Raw genomic sequence first — 14,092 nt, forward strand, 5'->3', positions numbered from 1 at the left:
TCCACAAAATGTACAGCGTTATTGCACATATGCAGAATGAAATATTTAGCTGTTTCAAGGGATAAGCAACTACTGGTTTTCATTGGGCTCTCACAGTAGACTGAGATGACAATTTAAAAAGACTATCCTGAAATCCTGTTTGTGATGATTTATGACTTGTACCTAATCATCTTCTTGCAATTCTAGTTTGATTTAACCGATTTTGAAAATTAGTAGTGGGACTGTGAATGTGGGCGTGTGAACAAGTGAGCCCTGTGATATACTGGTGTTCTGTTTGGGAAATGTTATGGTCCTAGATATCTCTGAATTGGATTAAAGGGATTTGAGAATGTTTTGTTAAGTTTATAATTTTGAAATTGCATAAATGGTGTGGATGTATAAGCAACAACTGCAATATTCAATTCATGGCTTGGGGAGTGTAGACTGGAATATTCAGAGGAATTAAACAAACAAGAATATCCCGAGCAGTCATTCTTTCTTTCATGTTCTGTTGGGCCGACATATAAAGTGGTGGGAGGCCTTAAATAAGGCTGCGTGTTTCGGAATATAGCATTGGTATGATTTTTATGCCTGCAGTATGTGATGTGTTGCTCAATAACATAAAAATGTTAATGCGTAGAAAGTCATTCATTTTCAAAATGCTTTCCTTGCACTCTTTTTAACTCAACTGGGTGCTGGCAAATCTGGGTTGACTGTATGACGAGGTTAATAAAGGTGTGCATTTGTGAATGGGCTGATGGATGGATCACTAGTGTACAGTGAGGTGCGAGTTAAAAGTCACTTCTGAACTACAGCTCATAATTTACCAAGTTAGACTCCAGCCCTGGCGTCTATGAACCTCATTATATGGGTTCGGTAAAAGATGGGTGGATAAAACAGCAATTTTCATTTTACTAAATATTAATTCCAATTGTATGAGTAGGAAGGTTTATGTTACAGAGTGAGAAGTACTGGTAGGCCATGAATGAAAGAGCAGTAGTGAAGGATAAAATAAACATCCACGTAAAAAGAGAACTACTTTTGGCAAAGTAATATGATAACTCAGTAATGGCTGAGAGAATAGTGTTCTCAGGAAAAGAGGGTATTCTGGTGTGGAAAGTCTTCTGATTTTTAACTGCAAATTGTTTGTAACAAATTTTAATAATTTTGTTCAAAGGAACCATGATGAACTGAATTTACAGGCATTGTAAGCATCCTTTTGTTCTGTACTAGTAATTTATCCATTTGTTCCAGTCAGCATATTTTAAGTTCTTTTATTATTATTTTATTTTTAGTTTACAGCTTGGGAAAGGAATGAGCGCAGAGGTACTTAAAAGATCAAATACTTTGACCAGAGTCATTCGTCATTAGGACAGGATGGCCAATCAAATGTGTGCAAGGTCACATGTCCCAAAACCCCATGTGTGCATTGTAACTTAAATATGGCCAGTCTGACAACCCAAAAAGAGGAAAAAAAAGTGGAGGAAGAAAAACAACAGAAGGGTGACATCAACAATCAAGAGACGTGAGATCATCTCATTTGGATGTCAGAAAATGTAACTATTAACAACCCAAATTACTAAAACAAAAGCCGTCAAGAACATCCACTGCCTGACACTTCTGATTTTCAGTAAGATTTTCTAAGACTGCTTATATCCAGACTTTGCTATTTATTTTATATTATATTTTCTTCTATTTGGGATTGTTATACATTAAATACCAAGTTGCTTTTATATTGTCTATACTTTGTTTTTTATCTACAGTGATTGAAATAATAAATGGGTATAAAGTGTCAGTTTGATAGCTACTGTGATAATCACAGGGTTTATCAAGGCTGTTGAGGTCGCTCCTCAATAATTAGAACTAGTGCGGTAAAAGTAAGACATAGTTTGGTTAGTAAGTAGCGTGTAATCAAAAGAGTTGAGCTTTTCTGTGTGTTTTGATGATAGCCATATATTTGTTACAGCTGGTTATCATGAATCTCTGTATCAAGTATCTTATGCAGAATATTGCGGAGTGACTTGCAATTGACACAACTTGAGAGTTTGTCTAGATCAGCGTTTCTCAACCTTTAAGTATTTGCAACCCGAGTTTTTATAATAGTTTTAATCACGCCCCCCCTAACGTTTTTTTGAAAGAAGCCCACTAATACCAATTTGTACTTTTTAAATTAATGATATGTCATAGATGCATATTTTATTATACCTACTTAACTTTTATCGACATTTATCTAACTCTATATTTATTTTTCTAGTATCAGAATGTAGTTTAAAGTTAATTTGTTTTGGTTTCAATAGATGTATTTTTCATATTTTCGATTCTTGTTTTCTTTTTTTCACATCTTCATGCCCCCCTTTTTGTTACTTCGCGCCCCCCTAGGTGGGCCCGCCCCACAGTTTGAGAACCACTGGTCTAGACAGAAGTATACACACACATAGCAATCCTATCTGTGGGTGTTAAACTTCAAGGTGAGAGAAGATGAACCCGATAAACATTCCTGGTAAGTCTCACAAATTTACGATAATGCAGAAGGGTAACATTTACAGGAGATGTTCTAGGGAGGTGGCAGTAATACTTTGAAAAACAAATTATGAACCCTGTACTCATGTATCACCAGAAGCAAGTGGTGAGACTGTGAGGATTTCTGAAGTCAATGCACTGGCTGGAAACCTCCACTGTGGAGAGGTTACAGCGGTGAATTAAATTCAAAAGGAAATGTGATAAAGACAGGGTACTTTTAGTGTGTCTTGGTTAACATTCTTCTTTCTGAAAGGGAAGACCATTTGAAATACTCCAAAAAAGTAAACACTGACATTAAATACACCCATGCATCTAATTTAGTTTTAATGTAACACAATTAATTTAAACAAAAAAACACAATTGAAGACAAATGACCTCTAGTGAAGAAAAGTTCTGTCTACGCATTCTTCACTTATATTGTGTTCACCCGAAACTGCACCATGAAGTATGTACACTTTTTTTTTGCAAACTAGGGTGCTTCACCCACTGCTCGTTTTGCTTGCCAACCCCCTGGCCTGTATTACACGCCAGCCACTTCGCATATGTGGACTTCACTTTCACCAAACAACAAATCTTTTAATTCTCACAGATATGCCTCTTAATTGAGAAGAAACACTACTTTTCCCTGATGGCAACATGAATTAGATTATCTACAAGTCTCAGACTTAAAGTTTAAATCTGAACAATATATTTGATCTCTTTTCACCGTTCTGTTATTTCACCGAGTGATAATTTCCGTTTGTTTGCACTAATGCGATCTTTACTATCATTTTTTTGAGACTTTTGAATTTTCGTACTTCCATTACCTCTAACCTGCTCTGCATGTGTATCGCACCAACGTTTTGGAACCTCTTTACGATGTTCTACTTTGCCATCTACTTTGTCTTTTATATCTGGCCCCAGGCATGGTTAAATCTCTTGGTCTCACCTTGTGGGACTTGAAAGTATCTCCCTGAAAAAGTCATATCTTGTCCCAGGCTAAAAAGTCTCATCTCCTACCAGGATTTTTTTTATATAATACAGAGATACATATAAAATACAGTTAAGTTAAAAAAAATACTCACTGCGTCTTGAAAACTAAACAACACCACCTGCAAGGAACTGACGGGAATACCATCCATAAACAGCTTTTGATTAAGCTTTTGAAGGGCACCAGATAGGGCCTTTTGATCCGAGCTGCGGATATACTCCTTCAGGCCAGACAGAAGCTGACTGATGTGTTCTGCAGTGAAGCCAGGCTCCTCTCCTCCCTTTAAATATATGAATATGAAGCAGAGTAAGTTAAAAAAAACTTATGTAAACATAAGTGTTTCACACTGATTAAATCATTGAAAGTTTTAACTTGTACATGCTTTACAAAAATGCATTAGAGTACAAGAATCCCTAAATATTGTGAAAAAAAGGCATATTGTTGTGTTTAGCTGTAGTTTATATAAAGCTACTGTATTCCCACATTCAACATCAGGTGCTAAATGGCATTCAGTAAAATGCTGTTTCTGCGATTGGTTGAGCTTTATGTTAAATAAGAAGTGCAGCATAACTTTCAGAAATGCATTTACTTCCAGTATGAGCACAGATCACTTCTTAGGTATTAGCCCAGTGAACAGTACACTCAAATTTAGATCACCTCTTTTAACCAAAGCAAACACATGTTTAAATGAGAACAAAGGTAGCCTAAAATATTCACATTTGCAGTTGAAGAAGTGAGCCTGCTAAAGAAGTATCAATTAAAACAGAACTGGCAATAAATCTCAAAAATTTCCAAAAGTGCAAACCAGATGGAATCTTTATGCTTCGTGCCACATAAAACAGACCCCCTTGGCCCAACGTAATTAAATTTCACTGACATAATGGTAGCAGCAATTGTGATATGTCTTACATGTGTATGACTAGTGAAGCAGGATACATTTTTGCACATTATGATATCTGTATTTATCCAATTTCATCATTAATGGCTTTGACGAGGGAATCAACGTGAAGGTTAAAGGTAAGATTTTTTTTTTTAAGACAGTGGTAAGATCAGCAAAGATGCATGGAGCTGGAACAAAGGGCAGTGAAAAGGAGGGCAGGAGAAGAAAATGGATGTGGCAGAAAGGAGAATGTTGAGATGGATGTGTGATGTTACAAAGTGAGACAATCAATCAGAGGTACAACAAAAGTAGGAGAGATATCTATGAACATGCAGAAAAGTAAGCTGAAATGATACGGACATGTGATGAGAAGAGACAATATGTGGGCAAAAGAGTGATGGGAATGGAAGTACAGGGGAAGAGAAAGTGGGAGAAACAGAAGTGGAAGTGGATGGATAAAAGAACAATAAATATCTGAAGGAAAAGGGCTGGACGGGTGAGGCAGTACAGGAGAGAGCTGCATGGAGAAGGTAAATCAGGCATGTTGACCCCATAGAAAGGTCAAAAACAGGTGACAATCTTGAAAGCTAATTTTTAAGTGTACTGTATTTTTCTATTTACTATGGATATTAACACTTAAGCAGTTCCTACTATAAGGAATTGCATTAGTCCTTTAATTTTCAAGCTTCTTCTTTCCACAACTCTCTTCTTCAGGTGATGTACATTTTTTGAGAATGAGCTTTGAACATTTAAATTTTTGTTCATTTACATACTTAGAGAAAGATTCTTTTTATTTAAGTGACATCTGTCACTGCAGTTGCAGTGGATAACAATATTACTTATACATTTGTCTAATCCTTCAAAAGTATTTTATTTGTTACCCAGTCCAAAGCAGTGTATAACCTGATTATCATTAATCAAACTGAACAGGTTTGTGTATCTACGACATATGGAGTTTGGCATTTCTTAACATAATCTCATATCTCAGTACAGAACACAATGCAATAAAGACATTGCCGTCGGTTCAAAAAAAAAAAAAAAAAAAAAAAGTTTATTTAGTTCTGTTGTAAGACCTTTCAATTTAGCAGAGCATTATCTGCAGCCAGGAAAAAAAAATGCACATGTAAAATAAGTGAAGGTCACATGAAGTGCCAACCAACAAAAATTTCAAACCATAACTTAATAATTTTAAAGCTGACTATCTATCATGGAGTTAGTACCCAGCCTACATACCTGAACCTGAGATTCAAGCATATGTTGAATTACAGTCCGACTGTCCTCAGAAAGAATCTTGTGCAATGTTGCTCTGCGCTCGCTGTCTTTCCGGAGCATGAACATCCCCAAGTTTTCTTCTGGAGCAGCAGGACTGCTAGCATCATAGAGTGGCTCATCTGGAACACTGCAGATAATCAATTAAGGTTTATGTGATGCATTTACCGTAATAGTGAGCACTATATGGATCATATGTAAGCAGTAAATAAACCAAAGGTTGGTGAGTACCAACCTACTCAGTCCAACATAGCATATTAATAAAAAAAAAAAAATCATTAATATATATATACATATACACACACACACACACACACATGGCATTTGCAGTCTGAATCACAATCTGATTGTTTGGGTGGTTACCTACCAGGTAACGCTTGTGGTTGGTCAGCTAGTCGGCTGGGGACCTGGGTTCGCTTCCCGGGTCCTCCCTGCGTGGAGTTTGCATGTTCTCCCCGTGTCTGTGTGGGTTTCCTCCGGGCGCTCCGGTTTCCTCCCACAGTCCAAAGACATGCTGGTTAGGAGGATTGGCGATTCTAAATTGGCCCTAGTGTGTGCTTGGTGTGTTTGTGTGTATCCTGCCCGGGATTGGTTCCTGCCTTGTGCCCTGTGTTGGCTGGGATTGGCTCCAGCAGACCCCCGTGACCCTGTGTTCGGATTCAGCGGGTTGATAGATAGATAGATACACACCCCATCTAACTACTATACAATAAAACACTAAGGTCCTCTGAACAATCTGATTGGTCAGTTTGGCTTTGGTGTGGTTGGTTAGTTTGTCATTGTCTTTGAAAGCTGAATACTAAGCAATAGTGCTAATGAAGTACACGCAGGGCAGATGTGAACAGCGGTAGTCCTAGAGGATCACGGTGGTTGTGGGTTTTTGTTCCAACTCAGTTGCTTAATTAGAAACCAATCCTTGTCAGTTACAGATCTTATTTAATTCCATGGCTTGTTAGTTTTTTTAACTCCGTCATGTGAGATATTTCTTATTTCGCAGATTTAAAGATTTGAAGCCTTAAATGGTTAATTCTCAGTCGTTCACTTATTTTCCCTTCAGTTACTTACCAAATATTTTACAATGAATACAAACTAGTGTAAATGGAGACAAGTTAGATGGAGAACTGCTAGTTCCTTTGTCATTTGCATTTTATTGCTAATAAGGAGCAGTTAAAAACAATGAATGCAGCTGTTGAAGACTAAAATAATCAATTAAGGGTGGTAAGTTTTAACAAGCAAGACCACTAAAATGAAGCTTTAAAATGTTGCCTGAGCAATAAGGTGCTTCAATAGCAATCATTGACTTCTCATTAAGAAATTAACCTTAAACAATTTAGTCTGTCCTGTGGCATAAAGAGATGTAATAGGATCTCATGCCTAGCATGGAATCTGCACCTTTTACCCTATTCCTTATCCAGGTCTGTACCTACCAGATTGCAAACTCGCTGGTTTAAAATTATTTTGACATCACTTGGCTTATATCTCTCAAATTCAGGAAAGGAAAAACATCTCAGTACCTTAAAAAATGTAGTCCATTCCTCAAACAATGTAGTCAACGAAGTGCCTGCTGTGCATACTTGAGCTGTGCCTTGCATTGTGTCTTAACTGATGATGCAATCAGTTTAACTTTGGTGTATGTTGTTAAAAAGAAGTCCTTCCATCCATTTATTTATTGAAAAACATTTCTGGGTCACAGTAAGTGCAAGCTAGAAACTAACCTGGTAGAACTTAAAAATATCTGTTATTTATTTCTGCAAGATCTGCAATTCATTTCAAAACTAGATATGTTATCCAGCTTGCCTGGGAAACTCTAATACAATGGGCGCCAATTACAGTGCTGTCTGTTAATTGGGTATATTCAAAGTACAGTAATATGTAATTAACTATATTCTTTTCTGTACACAATATTGTATTTTTTTGTTCTTAAACCAAGTGCTAATATTAGTGGAAAGCAGTGTGTTGTACTTGTTAATGCTTTTAATGTAGGATTTCAAACCATTACATTGTGGGTTCAAACCCTGCTACTGACATTGTGCGACAATGACCAAGTCACTTCACCCCATTAACAACCAAGTCAATTCACTTGACTGTGCTTCAATTGGAAAAACAAAGGAAATATAACCAATTATATCTCCAATGTTGAAAGTCGCCTTGCATAAAAGCGTCACTCAAATAACGAGTAATAATAAATAATAATAATATTATTATTATTAGGTCACTTGAAATGGTTATTCTTGAAAGAGCACAATTGTTCTAGACTAAAACTTTGCTGCATTAGAACAATTCCTGCCTTTTTCTAATGACTTGGCTTTTGTTGATGGTCACTGCAAAACACAATTTTTCAATAAAGTGCATTCTTTTTAATTAAAACGTACCTTTTCTCAGGGTGCCTCACAGCACTTTGAACTGCCATGCAGCTTTAATCGCACCACTCACTCCCCTTCAATCACAGCACTATTGAAGAGCTGCACAGCTGTTATCCCACCTTTCACCCTTTGGTGATGGACCCACTACTTACAAAACTTTACAGCACTCGATACCCATACAAAAACCGCCTCCCTTGTTGCTGTGCTACTGGAGGGTGTTGTTTATGTGCTGGTGATATGAGCTGCTTGACAAAGTCTGTCCTGTTATTGAAGGGGATCTGCTTGCTTGTCATTGCTTTGAGGCATTAAATACTTCACACCAGGAGGTCGACGGAGTGGAACGGATATCCAAGATGAGAACTGTTATGCATTAAAGAGTGCGGGTAGTCAATAACAAAAACAACACTTTCTAACCACTGATCTGTGCATTTTCATTGAGTTTATAGAACTTTATTTTTTTTATTTCATAACATGATGACAATGATTTTATCCTGTCTGGGACACCACCCCATCTCTAACTATCTAGCCTATTGGTTGCTGGTGGTATTCACTTGCCCCGGCAAGCACTTCTGCTGGGTCCTTCATTGGCATAAAGCACACGCTCAGCATAGTGCAGAATATTAAGTTGGCATAATATTAACAGATATCGAGAAATAAAAAGAAAAAAAAAACAAATATGCCGGCTAATTTTTTTTCCTATACCAAATTTCAACCAAATCTGTCAAGGCATTTTTGTGATTTTGTTTTATTATATATACAGTGGAACCTCGAGATACGATCACCTCTGTATACGAGAAATTCAAAATACGAGGAAAGTATGAGCGAAAAATTCAGATCTAAATACGAGCATTGGCTCGCGTAACAAGCCACGAGCCAGGCTGTGGGTATAGCTCGCGGCTTAGCGAGGGGGCGTGGTAGCTGTAGCGAGCTGCAGGGCGATCTGCGGTGTCTGCGTTTCTCACCTAAGTGCACAGGTGGGAAACTGCCCACATCCATGATTGTTCCTGTGGCTGATGGGCTGCAGCTGCCATGTCCTCCCCGCATATATAGAGAAGTGCGAGCCAGTTAAGGGGGAGAAGAAGTAAAAAAAATGAGAGGAGAGAGAACGGAGGTTGCAGGAGGAGGCAGGAAGCAGCAGGCATCGGCAGCAGTAGGAAGTCGGTGCGGGAGAGCGAGTGAGTGCAGGCTCGCGTGTAGCTGAACAGTGAGCTGAACAGGCGAGCCAAACAGCTGAAGCAGGACGGTGTAGAGAAGGTCAGCTGCATTAAGAGTGTCTCGCCTGTTGCAGAGCCCGCATGGGAGAAGCAGGTGAGACGCTAACCGAGAAGAAGCACCGGGGATTGTCATCTGTTTTTTTTAAAGACTGCTTCCTGTTGACGTTTTAACTTCGTGTTAAAGGATTGTTATTCTTGTGTATTTTAAACCTCCACTTCACAACTGTTTTAAGGATTATTTATTTAAAGATTTATTGAATGCTCTATTGCACTTCGGACACCTGTTTTGATTCTTTCAATAATCAGTTATATTATTTACCAGTGTTATTTATTAAAGGTAGACTACAGTATATATAATTTATCAGTGTTATTTGTTAGGAAAATTGATTTTTATGTTGATATATTTGGGGTGCAGAACGGATTAACTGGATTTCCATTATTTTCAATGGGGAAGTTTGTTCTAGATACGAGAAATTCGCTATACAAGCTCAGTTCTGGAACGAATTAAACTCGTATCTAGAGGTTCCACTGTATATTATATATATATTATATATCTCGCACAATGATTAAATCTGTTCCCATATAGCTACTTAATCCTGCCAGTGGTGCCCTACAGTACGTGCAAAGTTTGAGTTACATTATTACGCTAATAAACAAGAAAGAAAGTTTGTCTGCTGCAATAGTTGTCATAATGCAATTACTAAGTGAGAGAGAAATATCTAAAATCTACAGTTTTGTTGATTTAAACAAAAATTAAATGCATAAACATGATTTGAAAAATTAAGGAAAACCCTAAAACAGTAAATTTTAACTTAATTTAGAAAAAAATGTATATATCAAGTTTGTGAGAAATGTGGCAACACTGTCATGTAATCAAGGCTGCTATTCTAACCGGAATCGGAAAGAGAAATGATGTATCCCTTTCGAAAGCAATTGACTTCAATTTCCAGTACGTGTTGCATTGCGATGTTCATTAATAACGCGCAAGGACAATCACTTAAAAGTTACTCAAGTTTACCTGAAAGAACCATGCTTTTCATACATCACATGTTCCAGAATAGGATCAGGAAAGAATACATCAGAGAAAAAGAACATTAAGTGGAAGAGCAAACAACAAGGCTAACGTATAATTAAAAGTAACTGTTACAAAATTAGAAGAGTACATCAGGACCTCAATAAACAGTGATGGATATTCCCTTTGACTAAGTAAAAGATGAAGGCATATCACATACCTGAGAAAACTGGATGAGAGATTATTTTCACTGATAGAAGGTTTGGTCTCACATTTTGACCAATTTAAAGCAACTTTTTTATTGTCGAATGATGATGTTTCATTGACAAGGTGGGCATTTTGCACCATGGTTCTTGTTGGAACTGATAAGCTTCTTTGATAGTCACCTGAATAATAAATACAATACAACTGTTAAGAGGTGTGTTGCAATACAAATCTAGAAAAACATTATTTTAATATATACAGTATTTACCCACATACATATCATATTAAGAGTAAAGCACAGTCATTAATTACATCTGTATTGTTTTCCTTAAAGCAGGGGAGGCTTATTTGGGTGAACTCTGGCAGCAGCTCTTCCCCAGTGGGTACGGCTCCGGCCCTTCCACTTATGTTGCTATATTACCAGTCAAGATACTGGAAGTCAGCGTTCAAACTGGACCCTGATCCCATTAAGGACTGATCACTTCAGCCAAAGTTCATTATAAAAAGACCTACTGGTAAACCTTGTATATATACATACGCTGTACATTATATACTGTATATTTTTATATGCACACACACACACAACATTCAATGCTGAAATAAGTATAAACAAATGAGTATAAAAGAAAAATAAAACAGCATATTAAACATACAACTGGAAAACAATGCCAACTTTGAACTTTATTAACAATCCTACAGTATCTTATACAACAGACTCTTGTAGTCATCACATCTTGACACCTCTGGCACACAGAACCAATACGTGTCCAAATCCGCGGTTGTGTAATGTTATCCCATTCCTAAAAATGTTGTTGGCCATTTTAAGGTTGCAATTCAGAGCAACCCAAAGGTTCTCTGTGAGGTTAAGTTCAGCAGAGAAGACCAAGAGAGAAGGCCATGGCAGCACTCATGTCTGTTGTGACCACAACACCTAGGTATGGCCTGATGTTGTCTTGATGTAGGATTAAATCATGTAACAGATGTCAGCATAGGACCACTGACACTCCTTGGCTCAGGACAATAGCATGGAACTTGAACCTCTCTGTCATTTCCATTGATGCTAGCAGTTTTTACAGCAGTATGGGTTGCAATCTAATGTGTTAGTTCTGTTCTGTTGTACTCAGTTGAAGGCAAACAGATCTTGTCTGTTCATTTGTTCTGTGGCCCAGCTAAAAACTTGCCTGCCGTCAGCACATAATGGTTGCGGGTTAATCTATATATAGTCATTCCATGCTTCGGGTTACGTTCAAGGTATTGTGGAATGTACAGAAAACTTTCCAAGTATGTTGTCAGTCTAACTTAAGTTTTGAATCAAGGCGTTTTTACAAGTGACCGATCATGCACTGTTCCCACCTGAAATTTGTTAGGTAAAGGAACACCTAACAAGCATTCACGTTTGGGAAGTTTCAATGCCTCTCTGTACATGTTATATTGCTGTTAATAGGGATTAAAACAAATTGACAGATGTTTATGAAAGTGCACAAGTTACAACTATGATTGAAAAATGTGCTTCTTTTTCCATCAGTACACACACACACACACACACACATACACAAACATAATACATAACTTACACATACAGTTATCGTTAATATATTCTTGGAGAGCCAGATATAGAAAGGTTTGAACACAGCATAAAAAACACAACAAACCACCTCACTCAGAAGGACTAAAAACACTGCAAAACTCACAAAAATGATGTTATATTATAAAATGACTACATGGGAAGGAACAAAGAGAGATACAAATTATATAAAAATAAGGAGCATAGACCCCCAATTTACTACCTTGGTCCTATCTACACACACCTGAAAAAAGGTTGGAGTAGCCCATCTGAAAGAACCACATCCAGAGGCGCTGTACAATGGCTGATCCTGCACTCTGACCCCCAAAGATCATGCGAAAAGACAATTTCCCCTCGGGGATTAACAAAGTATAACAAATCAAAAATCAAATGAAATATTTGTTTTGCTCATCTCTGGTCTCTCTCTGACACTGGCCTCTTTCTCCCACTGGTTTTGCATTTGTCCTAACTCTAAACTTAGTATGCCACAGACTGTGAAGCAGTTTAAAATGTCTTCCTAGTAAGTACAGCGCACTAGAAGGCTCTCGTCCATCACCTCTCAGTCCTAAAAGGCAGCTTGCCTTATCTGTACATTCTGATCTGAGACTGTGTACTGTACCTTCTAATAGCTAGGAAATCACGTCACCCTGGAATTACCTCCTTGACCATTCTGAAGGGAGGCACAGGCAAGTCTAAAGTCTCCTGTGTCGCCTGCCTTCTGGTGTCCTCAGAAAGTATACACTCAGGTTGCAAGTCTCTTTCAGTTGTACTGGCACACATGCCTATTGCCCTGGGTCATATGATACATACTGCCTCTTTCCTCAACCTTTGGTGGCCCATTACATATAGAAGTTAAAATGAAAAATAGAACAAAAGGGGGAATAGGAAGCTGGGTCATCAAGGGGCCTAAAAATAATGCATACTTTTGAACCCATAATTCCAAATATTATGTTATCATGTCCCAGCTTAATAACCTGGAACAGAAAAACTATAATACCATACACAAACTACTTTTTGTATATTTTGGCAACAAGAAACTCCAAAGACCCAGCAGTTAATAAAAAAATTATAGATATAAAGGCAGTGTAGCACGTGGAGTATAGTGCCTAATCTATTGCTCTAAATACCAGGAATTAATATGGTATTAAGAGGATTCTGATTTTTTTTTTTTTTTTTTTTTTTTTTTTAAACATTTTACATTTTATTTTCCTCCTTTTAGCCCTGCATATAAAACCCACCAAAAAAAAAAAAAGTTCAATCCTAATTTTCTTTATCCTCAGCTCTGGTAATGATGGCTTGTTTAAATTTTCTCTGTAAGACGCACCTGCTATTTTTTCATTCACTGTAGTCTCTGTAACTCCTTTATTTTTCTTCCGACTCACTGTCTTCAGAAATGGATCCTGCAGTAAGTGTGTAGCAGTAGTTCTACGATCAGGGTCTGGCTCAAAGCACTTTAAGATGAAAGCATTCGCTTCTTCAGACATGCATTCTGGTACTGGCGGGTGAATCTTAAACATTCCCACCTGGAAACATAAAAGAACCAGCTGATTGGTACACATCCTTTACATTTTTTCTTTTGACAGAGCACAAAAATGCAGACTAAAAAGCTTTTTCTGACCACATGAATCAAAAGATCAGATCCAGTTTATGTTGCTGCGTTAATTTGGAAACCCAAAGACAGAAATTATTTCAAACATTAATATTACAATAAACACATATTTAAGGTACAGAAAACATCTCAATATAGTTAGCTGGTTCAGTGTGATCAATTATTAAACAAGTAACAGAATAATGGTAGAGTAAAATATCTTTTTAGTAATGAATTCATGTATCAAGAAAAATACAGATAAAAACCACTGCTGTTTCAACTTAGCTTCAATTTGAATATGTAGATTTTCAACACTATGCATAAAAATGGAATATATTGTATTATATTATATATATATATATATATATATATATATATATATTATATATAATTTTGAGTCCCAAGATACAATAGTTTTGAACAAAACTATGAAATCCGGTCTATACTTTACACAACATGAAAACTGCTTAATCTAAAGTAAGTTAGGATCACAGGAAGCCTAGCCTAGCCTAGCAGCCAAGGCAGGGAA

General features: G+C 37.2%; 1 protein-coding gene across 2 annotated transcripts in view; it reads right to left on the reverse strand.

Moving 5' to 3' along the window:
* The window catches only part of si:ch211-1i11.3 (mitogen-activated protein kinase kinase kinase 5), a 97,769-nt gene that overhangs the window by 26,012 nt on the left and 57,665 nt on the right, over nt 1-14,092 (reverse strand). For both annotated transcript variants that reach the window (XM_028819736.2, XM_028819735.2), the window contains exons 20-23: nt 13,300-13,498; nt 10,428-10,593; nt 5,583-5,748; nt 3,564-3,749 (exon numbers count right to left, since the gene is read on the reverse strand). In XM_028819736.2, coding sequence (XP_028675569.2) covers nt 3,564-3,749; nt 5,583-5,748; nt 10,428-10,593; nt 13,300-13,498 — 717 coding nt within the window. The remainder of the gene's footprint in view (nt 1-3,563; nt 3,750-5,582; nt 5,749-10,427; nt 10,594-13,299; nt 13,499-14,092) is intronic.

This window comes from Erpetoichthys calabaricus, chromosome 14 (assembly GCF_900747795.2).
Source record: "Erpetoichthys calabaricus chromosome 14, fErpCal1.3, whole genome shotgun sequence".
In the NCBI taxonomy this organism is placed as follows: domain Eukaryota; kingdom Metazoa; phylum Chordata; class Cladistia; order Polypteriformes; family Polypteridae; genus Erpetoichthys; species Erpetoichthys calabaricus.